At 39.0% G+C, this 27974-nt stretch overlaps 1 protein-coding gene across 1 annotated transcript in view; it reads left to right on the top strand.

The window, feature by feature from the left end:
- DNTT (DNA nucleotidylexotransferase) overlaps window positions 1-27974 on the top strand; it is a 38637-nt gene that overhangs the window by 560 nt on the left and 10103 nt on the right. Inside the window, exons 2-7 of the mRNA XM_049790404.1 lie at window positions 15734-15908; window positions 17242-17370; window positions 19223-19393; window positions 20459-20530; window positions 22567-22690; window positions 27576-27708. Coding sequence (XP_049646361.1) covers window positions 15734-15908; window positions 17242-17370; window positions 19223-19393; window positions 20459-20530; window positions 22567-22690; window positions 27576-27708 — 804 coding nt within the window. The remainder of the gene's footprint in view (window positions 1-15733; window positions 15909-17241; window positions 17371-19222; window positions 19394-20458; window positions 20531-22566; window positions 22691-27575; window positions 27709-27974) is intronic.

Consider the following 27974-nt stretch of genomic DNA (forward strand, 5'->3'; position numbering starts at 1 on the left):
CAAGCAAGACACTTTAAAATGTGTGGTTTGCTTGCTTGGCTCTTAAGCTAAACATTTGCATGTCCTGAGGTGTTCAGAATCTACAGTAAGTGAGGGTGAGTGGCTGCAGCTGACTTAATATGGGGACCTAAAATTGGCTGTGGGCATACTTTTCTAAAGAGCATCCTGGGTGTGGTATGTAGGGAAAGTGAATCTGACTAAAGAAGCAGGGAAAACTGTCTGTGGGTGATTGAAACAATGCTGACAGGGAAGAGATCAGTGTCCATATAGATTCTGAAATAACCATATGAATATCTTGAAGCATATGAATCTTGGTGGAAGCAACCATATAAGTCTCTTGAAGCAATAATATGATTTCCTTCTGCCTATTCACTCACAAGCCTCTCTCACACCAGCAAGTAGCTTGTTGGTCTTCTGTCATATAAGCTCTTCACATTACACACACTTATTCACATTCAGTAGATGGAAGAACTAAACAAGACCCAGAAACAAATGATATTAGGACCTTGACATAAGCAGACCAAAGTGCCAGGTGCATGTAGGGGGCTTGTAATGAATAAAGAATGATGATTAATGCTATTGATTATTCAAAGAAGATATTGAACAATATATTTTAATGGGAAAATATGTAAAAATTCTATGTGAAAGTGCATTTAGAATATCTTTTCTTGGCTGTCAGAGAGATAGCTCAGTAATCTGTTAATAGTTAATAGTTGGCATTAGGAGTGCCAGCTTTGATCACAGGCACTACCTGGTCACAGCACCTTCTGGAGCAATCTCAGCAGCACAAACAAGCACTGCTTGGTGTAGCCCAACTCACCTCCACCCAAGTCTTTCCTCTTTAAAAATAAAATTAGAGATATCTTTTATTGGGGAAAAACATGTTTCAGATTACTAAAGACATAGGCAAATCAATTACAATCATTTCCCCAACAGTTATAATTGAAATGAAAAGAAAATGATAACAAAACATTTTTACTAAAATATCCTATTTGGAAATGATCAGATTTCCCTGATCTCTCTTTACACATTCTCTTCCTCCCACCAACCTGCTTCTTCTTCTTTTTAAACTTCTATCTGATTTGGGATGTTAATGATATTAGGGACTTAACATCCTTTCTATAAAATCTTACAGAATTATAGAAAGCAATGTAGAAGTTGGAAGGAGGGAAGATGACAAAAAGTTTTAACAAGAAGGAAAGAAGGCAACTGCTTTAGCAAGTAGGAAACTGCCTTCTTTGATAGAGAATTTGGCAGGGGCTAGGAAGAAAGCTCAGAATCAGATGGTTAAGGTGCCACTTACATCAAAACTCTTTGTAGAAAAGTCCACACTTCCTCCAAGGGTGGACTGCTTAGTTGGAAAAACAGCTATGGTGTATGGTGGCTGAGATAACTGAAGTCAAGCTTTTTCTTTAGGCTAGATTACCAAAGAGGCAGCTCTGTGTTCCAGATGCCCGCTGCCAGGAACCAAGACCAGCTGCTTTGATAGCAGAGGAAACTGGTGTCTGGTGAGCCAACTGCTATGTGCATTGATGGTGACCAAGTTCCCAGGCTAGCAGCTCAGAAGTCACATTGAATATAATAGGGTTTTATGGCACAAAAAATAAACCACAGGAAGTTTAAGTCCCAGCTCTCAAACAGAATTTCTGTACATAGACAGAAAGACTTTAAAGGCTAGGACGAGAGAAATTAGTGTTGGGAAAATCTTAAGGTAAGAAATCTAGGAAGTCATATTCCTTAAATGACTACATATATATTTTGGGGAAGTTGGATTGTTTTCAGAGCTTGGCGACTGTCAACAGCAATGCAATGAACAAAGAGATACAAAGGTCTTTTCAAAATAGTGTTTTTGGGTCCTTTGAGTAGATGTATAGTTGTGTAAATGCTGGGTTGCATGGATGTTCAAGTTTTAGTTTTGTGAGAACTGTCTATTTTCTTTCCCAAAGAAATTTAATCAGTGTATTTTCCCACTGACAGTGCATGAGAGTTCCTTTTATCCAGTACCCATGCTGGCACTGATTGCCTTTTTTCCTTCTTTTTTTTGGATATGTGCTAATCTAGACACTCTTATGACTCACATTTGTACCTCTTAGGACATACGTAAACATCACTTTAATCAAAATGAGCTAATAACAAAAAGAAAATAAATACATCTAGGGACCTCAGTTTCTGATTCTGAACCTTTTGAGTCAGGGGTCCTAGGGAAAGACTCACTCCCACCTATCCTCTCTGACCTTGTTTAATGGCCTCCTCTATCGAAAGCAAGGGCCAAATGAGATAATAGATGGCAGTGCGTTCTGAGTAAGGAAAAGATACACATATATAGAATGTGATCCTTTTCTTGTTAGGTTGTTAGATCCACAGAAAACACAATGGAGAGGCTTCTCCCTCACAGTGTGAACAAACTCAAGCACTAGAAACAAATGGAAAAAGACAGGAAGGAAATTTATCAAAATGTTATATCTGATTATAGTGTGGGGGGAGAGGTAGATAGAGATTATAGGGAATATAGCTACTTTTACTCTGTGTTTTTCCAATAAGAATTATATATTTAAAAATAAAAATAAAGAGATCTGGTTTTTGAAATAAAGATTGTATTTCAACATTGAAATTTATAATTTCTAGTATGTATATAAGATTTAAAGGAAGAACAGTTAAATGGAAAAATGGCTCTGAGACTATCTAGGGGCTAGAGTGATAGCACAGTGGTTAGGGCATTTTCTTTTCAAGCAGCTGGCCCAGGATGGACCTTGGTTTGATCCCCAGCATCCCATATGGTCCTCCTAGTCAGGAGCGATTTCTGAGTGCATAGCCAGGAGTAAACCCTGAGTATCACAGGGTGTGGCCCCAAACCCCCCAAAATGGGAGTGAAAATCCGATTCCTGCTGTGCTGCTCCCACATACACTGTTTATGAATGGAGTGGCTACAGGACCTGTCTGAAAAGACATCTCCATCCCTAGCATATTCACACTGGGTTTTTAGATATATTTAGATCCTGTTTCATTAGCATTTATGCTCTAGTGAAAGTGATTTAGGAAGCTAATTCTTTTTGTTTGTTTTTATTTTTTGTTTTGGGTCACACCTGGTGATGCTCGGGGGTTACACCTGGCTCTGCGCTCAGAAATTACTCCTGGCAGACTCTGGAGAACCAAATGGGATGCCAGAGATTAAACACAGGTTGGTCATGTGCAAGGCAAATGCCTTATCCACTATAATATATCCCTCCACAATAGCTTGTTCTTAAAATATAAATCAGAGAAGTTCTCAAATCTTTAGCACATTTGCAAAAATGTATATCAACTTTTGTTTCTTAATCAACATTCTAAATTTAAAAAAAAATCTTTATAATATTTTAAGTTACCTAAGGTGAGTCTGTGGGTATCAGAATGAAGTACTTGCCACGTTATTTCATCCTGGGCTGTAGGACACTGAGCTTCTTTACAACTTTAGTTTTGTCAATATTTGTCCTCTCGATGAATATTAGCTAAGTTAACATGTATGTCAAGAATATGTCTTGCCATTTTTGCAACAATCCTCAGAGACAAAGAGAGGAGGGCTGGAACTTCCAGCTAACTTCATGAAGCTCACCACAGAGAGTGGTTAGTGCAGTTAGAGAAATAACTACACTGAGAACTACCATAACCATGTGAATAAATGAGGGAACTGGAAAGCATGTCTAGAGTACAGGTGGTAGGTGGGGTGGAGGGAGATTTTGGACATTGGTGGTGGGTATGTTGCACTGGTGAATTGGGGTGTTCTTTACATGACTGAAACCTAATCATAATCATGTTTGTAATCAAGGTGTTTAAATAAAGATATTAAAAAAAAGAATATATCTTGGGGGCCAGAGAGATAATACAGTGGGTAGTATGCTTACCTTGCATGTGGTCACTCTGGCTTCAGTCCTGGAATCCCTATGATTTGCTGAATGCTCTCCTGAATGCAGAGCCAGGAGTAAGTCCTGAGCTCAGTCAGGTGTTGCCCTCCCAAAAAGACTTTTGTGTCTTGACCTAAATCATTGATATTAAAGAAGAAAGGCATATGGATAGAAAGGATGACTACCCAAGAATGCAGCACCCAACATACTCAGTTACTTGCCCCAGCAGTAGAAACCCATCAGATGATAGTATGGTACTGCCTATACCTTTATCATTTGTGTACAAAGGGAGGCATTTCACCATTGGTAACATTGGAAGATATTGTCTTTAAAGTAAAATTATGGCATAACAAACAAAGGGTTTTATTTGTGTCATTCTGCACAATATTTATCAGGTTCTAGAGATACAAAACAGAGACTAAGTTCTTCAATCAAGGACTTTACAAGTGGATGGAGAAGCCAGAAATGGCACCCTTTCTGTCATCTAAAATTTTAAAATACCACAATATATTTTCCAAGTATGTTGCTAGTCTCTTTTTAAATAACATTTTCCTACCTAATAATTTTTTTCTTTTTGATCTTTTGTTTTCTTTGTGGGTTGTTTTGATTTCATTTTATCTAACTCTACTTGCCTCTACTTTCCACTCATACACTATGTGATATGTGAAACATGATTCCAATCCTTCTCATAATCCCAAAATGATTATTCACAAAAATTATACTCCAAGAAATCTTGCAGTAGTTACTGGAATATTGACAGAGACTCTTTCTTTGACCGATGCTCCCATGATGTGGAACATCTTAAGACCACGTCCATAATGTGGGAGAAAGGAACTCTTATTCACTGCTGGTGGGAATGCTGTCTAGTCCAGTCTTTATGGAAGACAATATGGAGATTCCTCAAAAAAACTGGAAATTCAGCTCCCATATGACCCAGCTATACAACTCCTAGGGATACACCCTTAGGAACACAAAAGCCCAATACAAAAATCCCTTCCTCACACCTATATTCATTGAAGCACTTTTTGCAATAGCCAGACTCTGAAGACATCCAAGATGCCCATCAACAGATGAATGGCTAAAGCAACTGTGGTACATATACACAATGGAATATTATGCAGCTGTCAGAAAAGATGAAGTCATAAAATTTTTCCTACACATAGATGTACATGGAATCTATTATGCTGAGTGAGATTAGTCAGAGAGAGAGAGAATAATTTCACTCATCATGGGTTTTAAGAAAAATTAAAGACATTGAAATAATTCCCAGAGATGAGGACCGGAAGGACCAGCTCAAGATATGAAGCTCACCACAAAAAGTGGTGAGTGCAGTTAGAGAAATAACTATGCTGAGAGCTATCATAACAATGTCAGTGAGTGAGAGATGTAGAGAGCCTGTCTCGAATACACGGTGTGTTGGGGAGGGAAGAGATGGAGGCATTGGTGATGAGAAGGTTGCAAGGTGAAGGGGGGTGTTCTTGTTATGACTGAAACCCAACTATAATTATGTTTGTTATCACGGTTTTTAAATAAATTATATATAAAAAAGACCACGTTCCTAAAATTCTCTTATTACTGTCTACCATTCAAAAGGAGGTTCCTTAAACAGGGGATGGGACCAAGGGGACTCAGGTGCATAGGTGGTGTTAAGGAAGTACAGAACTAAATATATAAGCCAGAGTCAATAATGATGAAATCATGAGACCCAAACTTTATCAACCAAACTTAAAGAGATACCTGTTATGATGGCAGACTGAGATGCAGGGTGGTAGCATGGGATGGACAATGGGAACATTGGTAGAGGGAGTTTGATACTGATGGTGGTATTAGTACTGAAACATTATATGTCTAAAACTCAACTACGAATAACTTTGAAAATCACAAAGCTTTCAATAAAAAGAAGGTTCCTTAATAAAATCACACAATTTTCCGCAACATGGATGAAAATGGAGGATAACATGTCCAGTGAAGTGAGTCAGAAGGGACAAATGCCAGAGGATCTCATTTATCTGTAGCATATAGAATAAAAGGACATGGGAATATAAAATATCAAAGAGAGGATATCTATATTTACCTAAGCCCTTGATTATAGAGGAGTGAAGAGGAAAGGGACGGAAAGAAATCTAAGGAGACAGTAAGAAGAGGCAGATAGGAGGCAGATAGGAGAAAATGATGAGAGCAGGGGTCTTCGACACATCAGTGATATATAGGTGTGATATATAGGTGATATATAAAGGTGTGATATATATAGTGATATAAAGGTTTATATATATATAAACCATAGAGACAACAACAACACTGTAAGTACAAGAACTAAACTATGACAAACAAAATTAAAAAATGTGGCTGTCTTAAGTATTTTAGAGCAGGAAACTAAGAACTGTCCTTACCGATTTTAGTATGAGTACAGGGTAAAACTGAATTAAACTGCTTGGATTTTTTTAGTTTTAGGAAGTCTGAAAGAGTGAAAGTCTAGAGCAGGTAGGTAGGGAGCTTGTTTTATAAGCAACTGACCCAGGATTGATCCCTAGCACCCATATGGTCTCTCAAGCACTACCAAGAGTAATTCCTGAGAGCAGAGCTAGGAGTAGGCCCTGAGCATTTCCAGTTGTTCCCCCAAAACAACCAAATAAAACTAAGTAGCTCAGTTTACTGTAAATAATTATTTAAAACTATTATTTATAAAAATATAAATCCATCATATGGGAAGAATCAGGATTGATATTTTCAAGGAAAGACCTTTTATTTCTAAAAAATTTAGAATTTTTTTTTGGTTTTGGGTCACACCTAGCGGTGCTCAGAAGCTGTTCCTGGCTTTGTGCTTAGGAGAGACAAGTCCTGGCAACACTTGGGAGACCATATGAAGGCTTAAAATTTGAACCTAGGTGAGCTGCACATAAGGCAAGTATATAGTCCATACTACCTCTCTGACCCAGAAAGACCTTTTAATTGTAGGATAAGCACAGGAGGGCCCAGAAAGTCAGAGTGAGGCCAGGCTGACCCAAAAAAATGACTGTCTCTTTTTTCCTTGAAAGTTGTTCTCATTAGACTTAGGAACAGTGTCAAATAGAAAAAGAAAGACAGGAGCTAGAGAGATAGCATAGAGGTAAGGCGTTTCCCTTTCATATAGAAGGACGGTGGTTTGAATTCCAGCATTCCATATGGTCCACTGTGTCTGCCAGCGGCGATTTCTGAGCATAGAGCCAAGAGTAACCCCTGAGCGCTGCCAGGTGTGACCCAAAAACCAAAAAGAAGAAGAAGAAAAGAAGAAGAAGAAGAAGAAGAAGAAGAAGAAGAAGAAGAAGAAGAAGAAGAAGAAGAAGAAGAAGAAGAAGAAGAAGAAGAAGAAGAAGAAAGACAGACAGAAGAATAGAGATACTGATATAAGAGGAGAAGAGAATAATAAATGAGATTTAGAAAGTTAATTCTATAACTCAGGGTTATCTGAATATTGCATTCACGGCTCTTAGATTATCTTCTGTCACTTGTGTTATTATAGTCATACCTTTCTTTTAGTTATTCCTGAGATGAATTCTTAAAAAGTAATTTAGCTTTGTCTAAGGAATATAACCATAGGTCTGAAATAATTTAAAAAAAAAGAAATGCAGGCACTTTAAAATTGCTTTGCTCTGTCTACCAAAAGTACAAAGAAATGATTACCCCCTTGGGAGACATCTACGGAGTCCAAAGTCCCACATGTGGCAATTCAAGAGGGGCCTCCCCATAGGAGACTTTCTTTAAGTAGAGTTCCTAAGCTTGCTTAACTTAAAGTAAGTCCAGTTCCATACATGCTGTTGTAAATGGCATGATTTTATAATTCCTTACAGTTATGCAGTATTCCACTATATATATTAATCACCTCTTTATGATCTACTCATCTGTTGTTGACATCCACGCCTTGGCTATTGTATTGATTGCTTCAAAGAATAGTGGTGTACATACATCCTTTTGAATGAATGTTTTTCTTTTCCTTTTTTTTTTTTTGGTTTTTGGGTCACACCTGGCAGCATTCAGGGGTTACTCCTGGCTTCAGGCTCAGAAATCGCTCCTGGCAGTTTCGGGGGACTAATGGGATGCCAGGATTCTGCATGAAAGGCAAACGCTCTACCTCCATGCTATCTCTCCGGCCCCAGGATGAATGTTTTTCTTTCCTAGGAATAGATACCCAAAAGAGATATTTGTGGTTAATATGGCAGCTCAATTTTGAGTTTACTGATAAATCTCCATAATGTTTTCCATAGGAGTTGGACCAAGTAGCATTCCCACCAGCAGTGGATGAGAGTTCCTTTCTCATCACATCCCTGCCATTAGAGATTGTTCCTATTATTTCTGATATGTGCCATCCTCCCTGGTGTAAGATGATATCTCATTGTTGTCTTGATTTGGATTTCCCTAGTGATAAGTGATTATAAATATTTTTCTCATGTATCTGTTGACAATCTGTTGCCTTCTTCAGAGAAGGGTCTGCTTGTTTCCTCTCCTCATTTTGATGGTTTTTTTTTTTTTAATTTTGTGGAGTTAACTTTTGGAGTACTTTGCATATGCTAGAAATCAACCCTTTATCTGATGCGTTGAATGTTGAATGCAAAATTTTTCTCCCATTCAGTTAGCTGTCTTCTAATTTTAACCCATACTTCTTTTGCCATACAGAAACTTTTTGGTTTGATGTAGTCCCATTTATTCAGATTTGATGCTTAGTCCTTGCCATTTACATCCTATCATCGAAGACTTCTTTGAAGTTTAAGTCTTGGAGTGTTCTGCTTATGTTTTCCTCAATGAGTTATATAGATTCTTTTCCATTTTCAAGGTCTTTAATCCACTTTGAATTGACTTTTATGTAAGGTGTGAGCTATGGAATGATCTTTAATTTTTTACACGTGGTATCCAATTGTTCCATTACCATTTGTTGAAGTTACCATCTTGATTTCATTTCAAGTTCTTGGCTCCTTTATCAAAGATTAATTGCTCATATACTTTGGGTTTTGTCACTGGATATTCTATTTTGACCCATTGGTCTGCAGGTTTGTCTTTGTTCCAATACCATGCTATTTTGATCACTATGGATTTGTAGTAAAGCTTCAAAAAGGTAATGAGATGCCTCCCAGTTTCTTGTTTTTCAATATGCATTTGGCTATCTTAGGTCTTTTATGGTTCCACACAAACTTTATAATAGATTAAGTCCTTGAAGAATGTTGTCTAAATTTAAATAGGGAGTGAATCCATATAATAGTTTAGGTAAAATGGTCATTTTGATTATGTTGATTCTAATAATCCATGAACATGGAATGTTCTTCCATTTCCTTAGGTTTTCTTCTTCATGGTATAGGTCTCTTGCCTCTCTTGTTAAGTTGATGCTTAGATATTTGATAGCTTTGAACACTATTTTAAATGGGATAGACTCTGATCTCTTCTCTGAGTTATTATTTGTATATTGACTTTGTAGCTGGCCACTTTGCTGTATTGGTTTAGTGTTTCTAGGAGCTTTCCTGTAGACTCTTCAGGGTCTTTGATGTGTATCATCTTGTCATCTTCAAATAGAGATAGTTTGATTTTCTCTTTTTCAGTTGGGTTCCTTTGATTTCCTTCTCTTGTCTTATTGTTATTGCTAGAACTTCTAATGCTATGTTGAATAATAGAGGAAATAGTGGATATACTGACCTGGTACCTGACCCTAGTGGAAATGCTTTCAGTTTTTAGCCATTAAGAATAATGTTGGCTGTGGGCTTTTTATAGATAGCAGTTACTATCTTGAGGAAGGTTCTTTTCACACATATTTTGCTGAAGGTTTTAATCACGAAAGGGTGTTGGATTTTGTCAAATGCTTTCTTTGCATTGTTTGATATGAACCTTCAAAAGTACATATGCACACCTATTATCATAGCATTTAGTACAATCATTAAAAGATGGAATCCACCTAGCTGTTCAACAGCAGATGAGTGTATCACGAAGATGTGCACATATATACAACAAAATATTACATAGCTATAGAGAGTGATGCAGTCATGCAATTTACAATAACATGGATGGAACTGGAAAATATTATGTTAAATGAAGTAAGCCAGAAGAAGGATGAATACATAATGATATCACATACATATGGTATTTATAATAATTGCATGAAGAAACGCAATGATCTAAATGGAAGCTGTCTTGAACATCCTGGGCCCCAGGGTACAGTGAAAAGAAGGAAAGAAACTGAGTGGAGGAGAGAAACACAAATATAAAAGGATGGATGGAGGCCAGGGGTCAAGTGGTCTCAGGTGTATTGGTGGTGTTAAAAAAAGGACAGAACTAAATATGCAAGCCAAAGGCAACAACAGTGGAATCAAGAGACTCAGACTTTAAAAATCTAAACTTGGGGCCGGGCGGTGGCGCTAAAGGTAAGGTGCCTGCCTTGCCTGCTCTAACCTTGGACGGACCGCGGTTCGATCCCCCGGTGTCCCATATGGTCCCCCAAGCCAGGAGCAACTTCTGAGCACATAGCCAGGAGTAACCCCTGAGCGTTACTGGGTGTGGCCCAAAAACCAAAAAAAAAAAAAAATCTAAACTTAAAATGGGCCTGTTATACTGGCAGGCTGGTAGCGGGGGAGCAGGGGAGGTGGTATGGGATGCACTTGGGAACATTGATGGAGGGAAGAGAACACTGGTGATGGAATTGACCTTGATCCATTGTATGTCTGAAATACAACTACGAAGGACTTTGTAAATCACAATTGTTTTCAATAAAATTAAATTAAAGAAATAATAATAAAGTAAGGCCACTCCCATGGATAGGGCGATAAGGGGTTATTTTCCTTCCCTTGCATTGGGAGCCCTCATGGTTGCTTCAATAAAGAAGGGACAAGAAAAGTTGTTGAAATACATATTAATTTTTGAGTCCTGGATGGAGGTGGATGATGGTGAGATGAATGGAGAGGCCTTTCTCTGCATACCTGGCCCAGGCGCCAACTCCTACCAGCCGGCAGGTCTCAGGGTGGTGGCAAGGAAATGATCCACAGGCAGTCAGGTTTCAGGAGACATGAAGCTTTATCAATAATAGATCCTAGCCACCTAGGCTAACCTTCTAAGCATGCTTTCTTTAGCTGCCCTGCCATCTCAACCGTTTCTTCTCCCTCTAACCTGCCTCTTCCTCCATCTTCTACTGATCCTTTCTCAATCCTCCCCACTGCCCCTGAGGCAACCCCTTTAATAGCAACCACAGACTCCTCCCAAATGTGGGCATGTCTGCCTCTCAAGGTGAGCAAGGCAGAAAGTTGGGGGAGGGGAGTAATAAAAAGTGACTTTTGCATCTGGGTGATGAAATTTCTTAGGTTCAGAGGCTCTCTGGAAGAGGGATTATTGATCGATAGCTTCAGATGATCCTAGTCTTCCCACCATCATCATGAAGGTTTCAGACTTGAGTCATGGATGTCAGCACTTCTTTCATCATTGGGTGCTATAGGAAACAAAAGTTCACCCACTTGAGTTGCCTCAATTTCTGATCCCCAATATCCTAAGATATAGTAAACTTGCTAACTTTTTGAAGCTGTTGCATCTTGCAATAGTCTTTCTGCACTCAAAAAAAAAAAGTAGAATAAACTATGTCAGAATTACCAACAGTTTGTGTCATAAGTGACACTACTGGACCTGGGTGAGTTTAGATGTTTAAATTAAAATTTTCCTTGAGGGACCAGAGAGATAGCACAGTGGTAAGGCTTTTGCCTTAGGTGCAGAAGGATGGTGGTTCTAATACCAGCATCCCATATGGTCCCCTGAGCCAGGAGTGATTTCTGAGCACAAAGCCAGGAGTAACCCCTGAGCACTGCCAGGTGTGACTCAAAGAACAAAAAAAATTTTTTTTCCTTGAGAAGCTATATAGTCTTTTAATCACATTCTAGAATTAATTCTATACTAAATGCATGCAGTTTTTATCCAACAGTGGGGATTTCAAACCACCCCACACTACTGTGGGAGTCCCAGGTGTGTATGAGCAGAGGTGAGAATGGATATTAAGGCCAAAAGATGGAAGTGGAATCCTCCTCTGCATGCTCTTCTCCTTATGAACTGTAAATCAAACCTTGTTTATGACAACTCCTGTAATAAATATTGTAAAACTATAAAGTTTTCTTCCAGAAAAATAAATACATTTGTACTAGCAGTTTCATATAAACCTAGATCCTATTATTGTCCTTTAAGGAGCAACTTTAAAGATTCCACTTAAACAAATTTTCAAGAACTTTATGCTAAAGTTTTGGGTTCTTATAAAAGTAGAGGGAAGCAGCCCCTGTAAAATGTAGGTTTTCTGGGATTTATTTCAGCACACCCTGCCATCTAGATGCATTGGCTCTGATCTCCAGTACACACATTCTTCCTAGTATCACTATCGAATTCTATCTGCCAGCCAGATATTTTTATGGGCTCTCCAGCATTCTTAAAGATTCTGGAACAAACCTTCATTCTCCCCCTATTCTTTCTCTTAAAGAGGCACAACTTCTTAGATCTCAATTTTTACCCAAGGTCCTATTACATCTCTGTAATAGCTAAGGGGGCAAATTGGCTCTGCTTCCCATGCTACCTTTTAGGTGAACTAACACTATGTCAACCATAAACGTGTCTCCTCTGGCCTCCTTTATAATGTGATGGGACCAAATATGTGATTAAATTCACCTCACCTTGTTTTATCACTTCATTCTCCTAAGCCAATCTTCAACCTATCACTCTCCTCCTGTATCATTGTGTGTACCAAATTTGTCTTTTAAAATAATACCAGAGGGGGCCGGCGAGGTGGCGCTAGAGGTAAGGTGTCTGCCTTGCAAGAGCTAGCCAAGGAAAGACCGTGGTGTTTCCCCAAGCCAGGGGCAATTTCTGAGCGCTTAGCCAGGAGTAACCCCTGAGCATAAAATGGGTGTGGCCCGAAAAACAAAAAAACAAACAAACAAAAATAATACCAGAGACAGGCAGGGGGGAGGGTAGGAGAGAGTGAGAGGGAAACTGGGGCATTGATGGCAGGAAATGTACACCGGTGAACTGTAGTGTACACTGTATGACTGAAACTCAATTATCAACAATTTTGTAACTACGGTGCTTAAAAAAGTATTAAATATTTTAAATAAAATGTTAAAAAATGGGGCCGGAGCGATGGTGCAAGCAGTAAGGCATCTGTCTTGCCTGTGCTAGCCTAGAAAGGACCACAATTTGATCCCCTGGTGTCCCATATGGTCCCCCATGCCAGGAGTGATTTCTGAGTGCATATCCAGGAGTAACTCCTGAGCCTCATAGGGTGTGACCCAAAAACAAAACAAAACAAAAAGTTAAAAAATAATACACTCACACTACCAATGTCCTATTCACTCTGGTCTTCTCTGGCTCCCACGACTCAAAGAAATCCAACCCTCTTCTATCATATCACATTTTCTCACATGGTTGCCTGTAGAAAAGCATATTAATTATAAAGTCCTTGATGGTGATGAATGATGGTGAGATGGATGGATGGATGGATGGATGGAATGGTCTTTCTCTGCTAGCCTGGGCCACATGCCTCCAACCCCCTCCAACCAGTGGTCTCAGGGTGGCAGCAAGGAAATTATCCACATCCACAGACAGTCAGGTTTCAGGAGACATGAACTTTATTAAGGCCCTAGCCACCATGTATGGCTCCTAAGCTTTTAACCTTTTAAGCAGGCTCTTTTCAGCTACCCTGACATCTAAACTTGTTTCTCCCAGCCATCTCTCTTGGCTGAATCCTCTCCCAATCCTCCAGTCAAATATCTCCCCCTCTATCCTCCTGGTAAACAAAACAGGAAGCAGGTCTGTCTCTACAGCTGAGCAAAACAGGAAGTAAGGGAAGGGGAATAGCAGTTGCCCTTCCCACCTCACCATGTCTACAGCTATGCCCACCATCAGCATATGTGATTCCAATCTGGCCACTCTCCACCCTCCCTCTGACCTCAAAATCTTTTCTTTTAAAGGCACTCTGACTCCCAAGAGCCTTATTCTCATTCCTCAAGACTCGATACAAATCCAAGCTCTTCCCAAGAGTCTTGCTGTCTTTTCCAGCTCATAACAAATATTTATCCTCTCCAAACACCAGCTACAGATCTTTCTATGCTTTGGGCATCATCCGACATAAGAAGTCATTAACCACCTGCTTTAATATAGTACTAAACTTCCCTTTTCTTCTTTTATGTTTATGCCCCCTGCACTCCTTTTCCATTAGAACAACGAACCCAGGACCACACCACAAAGAAACAATGTCATGAAAATAACAGGGAACCAAGGAATATTGACTGAATCCAACAGTCAATCAAAACAGGAGAGGTAAAAGGGGAAGTGGAGTAAGACAAGAAAAAGGAAGTGATCCTATACTTCCTCTTCTATGCTTTCGCCTGATGTTTTATTTTATAATTTCCCAGATTTGTAGACGATTTGAGCTAAAAAAAATCTCAAAAATCATTGGTTCTAGTGGCATAATTCTAGAAAGACTTTTTAAAAATTATAAATAACATTTGATCCAGGAAAGTCAAAAGGGATAAATATAATTTCTCAGCTATGTACAAGTTACCGTTAAGACTGTCAACTAATGTCTCTGTTATATTCTCCTTTCTGAAATATGAATATCATAAAACCAACTAAGAAATTACATGGACATTGTCTGACATATAAAGTACTTAGTGTGAAAACATGGTTATATCTCCTTAGTTACCAGGGGGAAAATATCACCTCATCTTACAACACAGAATATAAACACATTCCCACAGGCAGCTCATCCTCCACCTACTAATGGGCCCTGAGATCAATGGTCTGTTCATAGAAAATCTATATCTGCATCTATTTCTATTTTGGGTGAGACATAAAATTTTTTCTAACTGTGGGTCAAGCACAGTCAAATAAGTTGCTCATTAAGACCCCTATAATAAAAATGAAATGTGAGGCTTGCTCCCTCAAGCCCGTGGTGAACATATCTATCTCTCTCTCTCTCTCTCTCTCTCTCTCTCTCTCTCTCTCTCTCTCTCTCTCTCTCTCTCTCTCTCTCTCTCTGCTTTTTCTTATATGGAGAAACCCATGTTTCTCTCTACCTTAACTTTTTTTTCTAATTTATTTCAATAAAACTATCTTGTAACTATCTTGTTACTCCCCAAATACAATAAAATAAAAATAAAATGTGGGCTGGGGAAATAATTCTGAGATCAGGGCACAGGTTTAACATGCTCTGACCCAAGTTCAAAGCCTATATGTAGGTGGTCAGGTGGGGCTATGGAAGCCCCCATTCATCGATAGGAGAACCTGGTGGTCTTGGGATTTAAGATCCATAGCATTGAACTCCCTGGCCTGGTTGACTGATGATCCTGTGGCCCCCCTGCCATCTGAGCACTGCCTGGAAGCTCCTCTTCACAGGGGGGGGGGGGGAAACCACTACAGCCATGTGCAGAAGGTACTACTTTCAGAACTACTTTATCTTCCATCTTCCATAAACACCTGAATCATACTAATGTTTCCTTAAATTTGCTTTTATCTGAGGTTGCTATACCAATTAAAATAGAGAGTTCCCTGGTAGAAAGGCCTAAACTATCCATGTTGTGGTCAGGTCTAGTTCAAATTTCTCCATTGGGAGCCCGAGTGATAGTACAGCAGTTAGGGCATTTGCCTTGCATGTGGTTGACCCAGCTTCAATTCCAATTATCCCATATGGTCCCCTGAGCCTGCCAGGAGTAATTCCTGAGCACGAGCCAGGAGCCACCCCTGAGCATCACCAGGTATGGCACAAACAAAACTTTCAAATTTCTCCACCAGAGGATGAGCTCCAAAAGTGAGGAAAAAAAGTGAGCTCCTAAGTTTGAATTCCTCTTCAGCCAATCACTTTGCCTTTCATTTTGCAGTGAATCTGTCACTCACCTGGTAGCAGAAAACAACTCTGGTTCTGATATTTTGGAATGGCTTCACTTCCAGAACATAAAAGTCAGCTCACAGCTAGAGCTCCTCGATGTCTCCTGGCTGATAGACTGCATGAGGGCAGGAAAGCCAGTAGAGATGACAGAAAAGCATCGGCTTACTGTAAGTATCACAGTTGGAGTTTTCACTGCTTATTCTTGGAGGCCAAGAATTGGGTTATAGAGTCATCAGGCCTGAGATATAAACCCTAAGCACATAGGGCTGGAATGCAACAGGCATGCAGGAGGCCTGTTTTTTATCCTTACCTTTGATCCTTATCCTCTGGTTACTAACACATGTGATTTTTACCCAAAATCCAAAATAGATAAATAAAATAAGTTCCAAGATCTCTCCTGACTCTCTGTGATGCATTGGCAAATTCATTTCTGTGAGCTTTAATTTTTTCTTCTATCAGGTCAGGTAATGCCTTTTGTTTGTTTGTTTTTGTTTTCTTTGGGGGGGCATACCCGTTTGATGCTCAGGGGTTACTCCTGGCTAAGCGCTCAGAAATTGCCCCTGGCTTGGGGGGACCATATGGGACGCCGGGGATCGAACTGCGGTCCTTCCTTGGCTAGCGCTTGCAAGGCAGATGCCTTACCTCTAGCGCCACCTCTTAGGCCCCTGTTTTGTTTTTTGTTTTTGGACCACACTCAGTGATGCTCAGAGGTTACTCCTTGCTATGCACTCAGAAATAGCTCCTGGCTTGGAAAACCATATGTGATGCTGCGAGATTGAGCCACAGTTCGTCCTAGGTTAGAGCATGCAAGGCAAACACCCTACTGCTTGCACCACCGCTCCAGCCCCATGTAATGCCTATTTTTAAGATAATATATAAGGACTTGAATAACATACAGACAAAAACACTTTACACATGTGGCACTGAATAAATAGTAGCTAGATTATTTTGTTCCTGCTCTTGGTCACATTTATCTGTATTCAAGTTTTCTCATAGCTCCTGATGAGGATCAAACTGGGGATTGAACATTGTCACATAAAAGGCAAGCACCCTGCCTGTTGTCCTATCTTTCCAGTCCCATGTAGTAGCTAAAATTAAAAACAACTCTATCAAAAAGTATTTCACAAACCCTGAGCTTTGATGCTCTAGAAGTAAAGGGAGGATTTCTCTTTTTGACATTCATGATCTTTCAAAAGAACATAATAAACTTGACTTTTCATTTCAAATCACTTAGTAATAGTGCAAAAAAAAAAAAACCTGAAATAATTTGGGCATAACTTCCTAAATTTCTGGAAAAGAAAATGATATTTATTTTTTTTCTTATTGCAAAACAATACTTTTTGATTATAAAAATTTCACATTAGTGATGCATATAACATGATATTTGAGTTTCTGGTCATTTTATGCTCTTTCTAAAGGTAACTTGCCTCTACTTTTTTCATACATATCTATTAGTTAAATATTAATTGTTGTAAAATAGATGTTTTTGGACATGTATAGGTGATAAGAGATCATTCAGATGACCCAAATGCAGGATCCCAGAAGACTATATCACCTGCTGAAAACTACATCTCCCAGTATGCTTGTCAGAGAAGGACCACTTTAAACAACTGCAACCGCATATTTACGGTAACAGGCTCACAATGCCAAGGGAAAGGCAGAGCTTTCAACTTCTTTCCATGGGTCTTTAAATCCTTTTGTTTGTTTGTTTGTTTGTTTTAATTTTGGGCCACACCTGACAATGCCCAGGAGTTATTCCTGCCTTTGTGCTCAGAAATCGCTCTTGGCAGGCTCAGGAGACTATATGGGATGCCCGGTATTGAAACTGGGTCCATTCTGGGCTGGCCGTGTGCAATGCAAACTCCCTAACACTGTGCTGTCACTCCCGCTCCAAATGCTTTATTTTTCTAAAAATATTGCCTCTACCTTTAGTTACCCTTACGCCCTACCCCAACCCCATCTTCAGTTGATATCTGGAACTTTCTGCCAACAACGGGTCTCCTTTGGTCATAGAAATACAAATATAATTATAACATACTCTCTTGGTGATGGTGGTATGTGTGTTGTGAGGGGAGGGCATGTTCAGAAGTACTCAGGGACTAGTAGTGGCTTTGTGCTCGAGTGACCCTTGGTGGTATGTGGGTTAATACATACATATAGTGCCAGGAATTTAAACTAAGATAGGACACATTCAAAGCAATTGCCTTACATCCTGTACTATCTCTCTGGCCCTATATTCATTTTTTATTATTTAATTTTATATAGTCTAGGTAATTTGTGTAGTTTAGGCAAAATGGGTACAGTGGTATGAAGTATATCATATGGTTTCAATATGAAAATTAATGCACTCCACAGTGAACCTCTACCATTGTTCCTATGTCATCTTCACTCTGATATTTATTCTACCCACCTCTCCATGTTTTTCTCTCTCTGATATCCTCCATCCACATTGCAACAAATGGCATGATATCATCTTTGCTTACAGCTGCATAGAATTCAATCATACATATATACCACAATTTATTCACTCATTTGTAATTTGTTTCCAAATTATATTTGATAGAGAAGATAGATTACTATTTTTAGTCGTTAATGGACACAACAGTAGTCAAAGTCAAATACTCTAAAAGACCAAATGCTATAACTAGTCCAATGCATAGTAAGAGCAAATCACATAGAAATTGTACTGAAACATTAAATGCCTAACTTTATGAAACCAAAGATTGAGCAACAGGCCTCAAATCTAGCATTTCTGATATTAACTAGCCTAGATACATAAGCTCCTTTCTATAAACCTTTCTCTTTATCTATGCCACAAGAAATTAGTTCCATCATCTTTAAAACCCCATGCAGCCCTGAAGTTCAGTACTTATGTTTAAATGATCCACCCCAAACCTACAAGAGCTTTTCTCATCTAGCCTAGAGTGGTGTCAGGTGGATGAACTAGCACATCAATACAGAACTTGGCATTTCTAAATACTAGCCCCACATCTGTGAGGAAGACCAGGAAATCATAACCCCCTGCAATGCCACACAGCTGCACCTACTTCCTCTACAGGAAACACAACTGTGACGACCTCAAATAACCCCATCACAGGGTCAGCCACCTGTGATCATATACATTCAACAAACCATATTCAGAATACATTGTATTGTGTACAAGCTAAGAGATGGCTACTGCTTGTCTCAGGCTGGTGTAGAATGTGCTTAATAGTGATCAGTGGCATGCTATAGGCACAAAGTTAAAGCATTTCTGGATACCTAATGGTGGTAAACTACACGTGTTCATATCTAACACCACCCTGGAGTCTGTCTTTCTAGTGACAGTACAACCAGACATGGGTGAAAAGGTATTGGAGGTCTATTCTACACCTGTATGAAAATGGTCAGGCAGTGTTTGATACAGAAGAGCAAGTAGTAGTTATGAGTGGCCACTGACTTAGGGCTAGGAAACAGGCTGTGTTCTGGTTTCCTTCTTCAGGATGCCTTTGATATACTGGCTGAAAATTTTGAATTTCGAGAAAATGAGACTTCCTGTCTGGCCTTTATGAGAGCATCTTCTGTACTTAAATCTCTGCCATTCACAATCCTTAGTATGAAGGACACAAAAGGAATTCCTTGCCTGGGGGACAAAGCAAAGAGTATCATTGAGGTAAGGTTGTCATGTGATTTGTCTCACCTTCTATTTGGTAGGGAGCAGAGAGAGAGGGAAATGGTGAATGGATTTTCTAGCCAATTATAGATCTGATGACCATGACTTATTTTCCTTTACACATGCATATTATATATATAATATAGGTGTATTACAGATATATATATAATATTTTACAAACATATTATATTCCTATATGATTGTTCTACTGTATATAAAGATGCATTCATTATATATGTGATCCATATCCCAATATTATTGCTTCTAGAAATTCATGAGATTGGCCAGGAAAAAAAGAAAAAAATAGTCTTCTGATAACTGATAATCCCAGTGGAAGACTCAAAACCTAAAACCACCAAGCAGAGAATGTCCAACTTCAAACACACATGTAGAAAAGACCTCCTTTCTCTCAGGTTTCACATTCAGTAGGGCAACAGGTGTCTCAGACACTGAACCAGAACCACAGATTCTGCATCATTACTTGTGGATTCCAGGAAGAAAATGAGAGAATGTTTCTATAATGATGTTTAAGAAATTCCCTAGCAAGCAAGTTAGTCATTGAGTATAATTTTAATATAGTTAATTTCAGTTTACTCGAGTACTTGATTCAAGGAAAATAATCCCAGCTTTACTTAGAGAATAGATTGTGAACTGGCATAGAAGGGGCTCAAACTTGTATTTGCTCTTTTGTGGATATAAAACTAGCTTGTTCCAATAAAAATTTCTTTTTTCATCTGAAAAGTTTTACCCACTGAAAAGAAAATTATGACAAATATTTAGACATACTTTTATTAGTAACTAATCTGATTTGCTGTTATATATATTGGGACCCCAATTTTTCCATTTGGGTCTTTGAGACTTTCAATGCGTTTACTGTATATATAATGATCCAGGAATTTTATTTATTTAAAAATTGCCTAATTTTCTAAAATAAGCTATAAAAATATTTCCTATGCAACAGAAGTTTATTTCATAAAAAAATCAAGCTATTACTCTACAAATTCAGGTCCAGATTGTGATTGTGCAACACCACTAATTTAAAATATTTTTCAATTGTCCATGCAGGATATTATTGAAGATGGAGAAAGTTCTGAAGTTAAGGCTGTGTTAAATGATGAACGATATCAGTGTTTCAAAGTAAGAGATTTTAATTAAATCTCCATGAAATAGAGTTACAAGTTGTTCATGATTGAGTTTCAGTCATACAGTGTCCAACACCATTCCTTTACCAGTGCATATTTCCTGCCACCAATTGTCCCTAACTTCTCTCCCACTCACCCCTAGTAGCTGTGCCCCCATCCCTGCCTCTATGAAATACATTTTTCCTCCTCTTTATAGATATTTTTCTCCTTTTTCTCTCTCTCCCTCTCTTTTTTTTCATTTTTAGACACTTTGATTTATAATATAGTTACTGAGGAGGTATCATGCATATCACTTGGCCTCCTCTCAGCTCCCAATTTTTGTCTAGAGTGATAGTTTTCACATACTATTGTCATAGTGGTCCTTTCTCTGCCCTAACTGCACTCTCCCACTCTTTGTGGCAAGCTTCCTATAATGGACCAGTCATCCTGACCTTCATCTCTATTTTTCCCTCTGACCTTTTTCACTCAGCAGAATACTCTCTATATTCATGTACAAGAAAATGTCATGACTTAATTTTTTCTAATAGCTGCATAGTATTTCATTGTGTAGATGTACCACAGTTTCTTTATCCACTCATTTGTTCTCAGATACTTAGGCTGTTTCTAGATTCTGGGTATTTTGAATAGTGCTACAATGAGCAGATGCTTTTTCTGAATTGTTTTTGGGTCCCTAGAGTATATTCTCAGGAGTGATATTGTTGGGTCATATGGGAGCTCAATTTCTAGTTTTAAAATGTTTTTAAATTAATCCCATTAGTTCTTTTAGTCAGGTTAGGTGCTATAACAAGTTCCATTGGTAGATGGCTTGAATAACAAATACTTGTTTGCTCAGACTTCTGGATTATCATAATCCAGATTAGTAAAGCAGCTGGCTCTGATTGGGACTTTCTTGGCTTGCAAAACCCCCTTTTTAATGTGCTCATATAACACAGAGAAAGCTAAGCAGCTTTTGTGATGCCTTTTCTATTGAGAGAACTGAGTCTTTAGGAGGGACTCACTCTTACAACTGTATATAAACCAATTATCTCTCAAATTCTCTATTACTGAACACTTTTGCTTTAGGAATTAGACCTCTACAAATGAATTTGGGAGACAGAAGTCATTACATAGCAGCAGTTGAAGAAGCAGGTGCTCAAATAAATATGGGTGCCCAAGGTTATTGCTACACTATTTCAAGATACATACAGACCATGGGAACAGCAGGATCATGGGACAAACCATATATACTCTTATTGGCACTTTCCTGCTAGTGCTAGAAAATTCCTCACTATACTGCAGTCTACTCTGAAGCAGTGTTTCTTTCTACTCAATTTTCCTACCTTGAAGTTTCAGACAACAGAGAATTCTGCCATTCCCTTGGTTCAGAAGTGATTCTTAGGCCTAAAAGATGGTCATGGATGAGAATCCAGACTTCAAGTGCACTGCCAGCTATGACATGGTGATTTATACAACCTGTATGTGCACCCAAGTTTAGACTGTGATGAATGTGCAGATTATGTGTGGGTCATATGGGAGCTCAATTTTAGAGCATGTGTGTGGGTGAAAGGGTCTTACACTGCCAAAAGACTGCCCTTGAGGGATAATTGTGATCTGTTTTGACCACTCAGGCAACATCTTCCACATGCCAGGCCCCAGTCAGGCTTGTAGGGAAACCCTATGTAGACACTATGACCTACTCTTGTGTCTCATCCAGGATGAACTGGGTCAAATATTTGATTATACAGTTTTATTTTTCTTCCGTGTGTGTGTGTGTGTGTGTGTGTGTGTGTGTGTGTGTGTGTGTGTGCCACACTTGGCAGTTCTCAGGCTTACTTCTGGCTCTGTGTTTAGAGATCACTCCTATTGATTCTCAAGGGATCATATGTGGTACTGGGGATCTAACCAGGGTTTACTGCCTATGGGCCATCTTAACCTCTTTACTGTATCTCAGTCCTACTTTTATTTTTCTTAACTGTGTTACCTGGAAAGCATCACTTCATTGGCATAATGAGCATTTTAGAAACTAACATCATGTCTCTCCTTCCATTTTAGCTCTTTACTTCTGTATTTGGAGTAGGACTGAAAACATCTGAGAAGTGGTTCCAGATGGGCTTCAGAACACTGAGCAAGATAAAGTCAGACAAAACCCTGAATTTCACAAACATGCAGAAAGCAGGTAAGCCATCTCCTACAAAGCCCTCCTTTGCTCATGAGCCATGCAGGTTGTGGCAGAGTTCAGAGCTTACTTTTTCGATCAAATCTTAACAAAATAAATTTGACCTCTAAATTCTAAGAGCAATTTATTTCCACTGTGAAGAATTTTCAGGTACACAATATTTCAGATCTCTCTGGCAATCTATTCTACAAATTAACTCAGTTCAGCTCAATTTCAATGCAATTTTTCCACCAGGTATACTCGGTCTCCTATGACCACCTCCTCTTGAGATGCCAGTTGTATGTTCAGGCATCTGTACTTCTGACTAATTGGTTATAAATCAGAAATTTCCATGACATCAAGCTTGATTAATTTGCTAGAGCAGCTCACAGATCTAAGGAGATCAAATTGAGAACTTTCAGCCATGTAATCTTAAGTGAATTATTTTAATCTTTGAGTTTTAGTGGCCTTGTCTATGAAAGGTAGATAATACTAGGAGGGGACTAAATCAGATCACACAGATAAAGCCCACAGCTTCATGCAGGCAGAAAGCAAAAGCACTCTGTGCTGCTATCATTTCTTTATATAGATGTCAAACTACCCTAGTTGTTGCTTTGGTTTTAGCAAAAGATGCTCCTTTAGAAATGTGGTCCCAGCTTGGTTAGAGTCCTGGATTAAGGAGTGAAAGACAGGGAGTAGATCTGGAGAATTGGAAAGTAAAAAATAATAACAATCAGATGTGGTCCCCAAACCAAAAAAAATTGTATATATTTAACACACAATGGAAATGTAAGTGGGATTTTAAAGAAAGTCAGAATCACAGTTCTAAGCACAATGGTTTCTTTTTTCTTTTTCTTTTTTTTTTAAAGTTTCATCGGAATCAGCTTGCTTTTATTCCATGGCCCTGTTATCCATGTACCTTTCCTCACATGTGCTTTTTCTGCTAAGCTTTTTGCTGCCCCCCCCTGCTTTTTTATATTTCTCTTCTCCTTCCCCCTCCCCAGTCAGACTTTTTTATTCTTTATTTATTGTCACATGGTTTCTTAGTTCATCAACATCTTTAATAATAAGAAATCCAAAAAATCTTCCATTAGAGGGATAAAAGAAAGAGGTGGGGAGGTATAGAAAGATGATTAAAAAACAGCTATTTTCTGATTAAATTAAATCAGTAAAAATATAAATACCAAGTCTGTTGTATTTATATTTGGTGCTCCTAGAAGGGTATATTCATTTATTTATTTTCCTTTTTAAATAATATCTTTATTTAAGCACCATAATGAAAGGTATATAAGCATGATCTATACTAGCTCTAGAAATGCCATTTAAGAGAAATTAGCATACATGTAAGTAGTGAGAAAATGTCTTGGAAAGACAATAGGACCTTTGACACTTGAAATGGGGGGCAATCTGTTGACTTCGGTGAAAACCTTTACCATGATACCAACCACCAACTCAAGATCAAAGGGGCTTTAACCCCGCTTTGTAAACTATTTTTTTCTCATCCAATTGGATTCTCAAACAGATGAATAAAGCACCTATACTCACTGAATTAGTTAATGATTGCCTTCAGATTGCTTCATGATTTTATTTTATGTACGCATTTCTCTCATATGTAGAACTTTAAAACTCTCACTACAGATATCTATTGCTGTACTACTAAAATGAATTGATGTTAAGGAGGTGGTTTAGGATACTTCAGAGATTCTGGCAATATAGCTCAGAAGTAGAGCACTTGCTTTGCATGTTTAAGACCCTGAGTTTGCTCCCTGCCACCACAAATACTGCAAAGTGTAAGGTAATTGAATGTGTTGAAAGAATCCAAAGATTGCAAGAAAACTTGGTTCAGTTTTACTTATAATAGCATTCAATTTGTGACCCCTAAGGCTCCAGTGTTCTCATGTTTCCTTGGCCTTGAAGTCAATGTCTGAACTGTATGTTTCTTGTGTTAATTTAACCTCCTTAATGAAGTTGCTTTCATAGGAGTCAACAAATTCTTTCCATCTTCATTCTTACTACCTACACATATATTCTTCAAGCAATTGTAGTCCATCACAACTTTGGGGTTTTTTTTTATTGTTTTTATAATATAATTTTTATTTTAGTTATAGTGGCTTACATATCGTTCACAGTAATATTCAAGGTACATATTTACTTTGAATCAGGGGGATTCCCACCTCCGAATTGTCCTCCCACAACCGCTCCCATCCTGCCTCCCATATCCTCCACTCTCCCCCGCAGGGGCTGCTAGAATGCGTGGTTCCTTCTGTGTCTAGTTTATTACTTAGTGGTCTTATAACTGTTTGGTCTTGGTGACTCCATTACTGCCCCCTCCAATTGGGAGGCGAGACTAGAAAGTTCAAGTTATGTGGTTTTGTTTGAGGAAGAGAAAGGTAATATAATGGGGTAAAAATCGACTACGCCGACTATGAGCGGAGTCATTCTAGAGGCTCTCATCCTTGGTTTGAGGGACGATGGGGAAAAGAAAAAGGTGAGACACCACAACAGTTCAAAAAGAGGAATCAAATAAGATATCCAGTGAGCACTGCAGCACTAAAAATATGCACCACATAGTTGCCATGGTCTTGAGATAGGAAATATGACAAGGTACAAAGAGGAAGAAGAGAAAAGAAGAAAGAAAAAGTAAATATATAATTAAAAAATAGACAACTACTTCAATATCTACCCCCAAACAACTTTGGTTTTAATCCTCTGATTAAGCAGAGGATTATATTGTTACTAAATGATATCAGTCATTTACTGAAATCAGTCATTACTGATTTTTTTTTTTTTTTTGGCTTTTTGGGCCACAAATGGCATTGCTTGGGACTAACTCCTGACTTTGTGCTCTGAATCTTGGCCATGATTGAGGAATAGTATGGGGTACTGGGGATTGAATTCAAGTCAGCTGCATGTAAGGCAAGCATCTTATCTGCTGTAATATTGCTTAGGCCCTCATACATTAAAATTTTTTTAATTGTAAGGTTTTCTTATTAAAAATCTCCCTCCTCAAAAAAATATCTTTCTCCTCTTATTTCAAAGTATGTTGGTTAATCTTTAATTTTTAGGAGTCAGTTTATGCCCTGAATATAAGTCCTCTGTCCAATATAGGAAATACTAATTTCATCTCCCAGTCTGTTGATTGCTTCTTCATTTTCTTTTGTTGTTGTTGTTGTTGTTTTTTTGGGGGGAGTCACACCCAGTAGCACTCAGGGGTTACTCCTGGCTCTACACTCAGAAATCACTCCTGGCAGGCTCAGGGGATCATATGGGATGCCAGGATTTGAACCACCGTCCTTCTGCATGCAAGGCAAGTGCCCTACCTCCATGTTATCTCTCCAGCCTCCATTCTCTTAATACTGTAATTTGACTAACATAAGTTCTTATGCCTAATGAAGTCATATTATCTATCTTTCCATTATAATCATAATCTTGTGTTCAGAAAATGTAAATATTTGCTTATTTAAGGGATTTTGCATACCATCAAGATATTCCCCATATTTTCTTTTCAATATGTTGTAACATTTGCACCCAAGTTTATGATTAATATCCAATTAATTACTAACTGTTTAAGAGCAGTACAAATTTTGCTAACAGGCACACTAATGTGGTGCTCTAGAACAGGGTTTCTCTAAGAGGTTTTGGCTTCCAAGTAAACCACACTTGGAATATTCTGGGAATATTTGGATATTTGGAATATTTTGATATTCCAAATATGAGGTTAATGAGGGGAGGTACAACATTAGACTAGGAAGCCACCTGGTACCACAGAAGGACCCTGGGAAGAGAATAAGGCTGGGTTAGGAGGGCAGTTGGAAAAGGCTGAGAAATGTGACCACACTCATTCCAAGAAGCCCTAGTGATATCAGCCCCTGAACCAGTGTACCTGAAGTTTGGTCAGATTGGTGTCCCCGAGGGAATCGTAGAGGATCAGTGATGAGGTAGAGCCAACAGGAAAATGGGGTTGGTGATGGAGGCAGCAGGCATGGCTTCTGCAGAACAGGGACTTGGCCAGCTCTCTTCTCCTAAGATGGCCAGCTTTCTGCTGTGTGAGCTGGTGTACCTATGATCTTTCATTGTTCAGTTTACATCTCATTGTAAGTTAGTATACGGAGCGAGTCTATGGAACTGGCCCAGTTTAAACATGATAGCTGTGTTGTGGGTGTGGTTACTTCTCTGAATGGTGTGTGTGTGTGTGTGTGTGTGTGTGTGTGAACCTAAATAAGTGTAGTTGTATACTGGGGACAGAGATAGTACAGTGTCTAAGGTGCCTGCCTTGCCTGTGGTCAATCTAGGTTCAATCCTGGCATCCAATATGAATCCCCATGCCAACCAGAAGTCATCCCTGAGTACAAAGCCACAAGTAACTCCTGAGCACTGCCAAGTATGGCACCCAAATAAACAAATTTAAAATGAGATGACGTATCTTTTGATTGAGAACTGGTTCTTTAAGTCAGGTTGGAACAGCATGGTTCTAGAGGGCTCTTTCTTCGGTCTCTTTCTTTGTTGGGATATTGCAAGTTTCCAGAAAGCAAAGAACCATAGTTACCAGGGAAAAGTCACTTCAAAACCAAGAGGGGATGGCCAGAGAGATAGCACAGCAGTAAGGCATTTTCCTTGCATGTGGCCAACACAGAACAGACCCTGGATTGAATCTGGCATCCCATATGGTCCCCCATGCCTTCTAGGAGCAACTTCTGAGTGCAGAGCCAGGAGTAACTCCTGAACTGGTGTGAACCCTCGCCCCCCCCTCAAAAAAAAGAAAAAAGAAAGAAAAAAAGAAAAAAATAACTTATCTCTGAGAAAATGTGGTTTAGATATTGGGTGAGCACACCAAATTGTTAGAAGGCAGCATCCCTCCTGTGAAAAGCTGCTGCTGCCTCTACTGATACGTTCTTTGGTCTCTCAGGATTTCGCTACTATGAAGATCTTGTCAGCTGTGTGACCAGGGAGGAAGCTGAGGCTGTCAGCTTGATGGTCAAAGAGACTGTCCAGACATTTCTGCCTGATGCATTCATCACCATAACTGGAGGGTTCCGCAGGTAAATCACCAAGGCTGCTTCTGTCCCTTCTCCTCTTATATCTAACTGGCTTCCCAGCCCTATAGACTTTGGAACATGGCCCAAGAAGCCCAGAGGGACCTGATATCAGCCTCTCATTCTCTTCCTCCTCTCCATTCTTCCTGGTTCACTACACAAACCCCCAATTACTTTTGTCATTTTGGGCACAATCAGCTTCTGTGACTGTTCAATGATACTCTTCTGCTCAAACTGACTTTTCTTGCAATTACTTAGCATGGATGATTATT

This window comes from Suncus etruscus, chromosome 17, assembly GCF_024139225.1.
Source record: "Suncus etruscus isolate mSunEtr1 chromosome 17, mSunEtr1.pri.cur, whole genome shotgun sequence".
NCBI lineage: Eukaryota > Metazoa > Chordata > Mammalia > Eulipotyphla > Soricidae > Suncus > Suncus etruscus.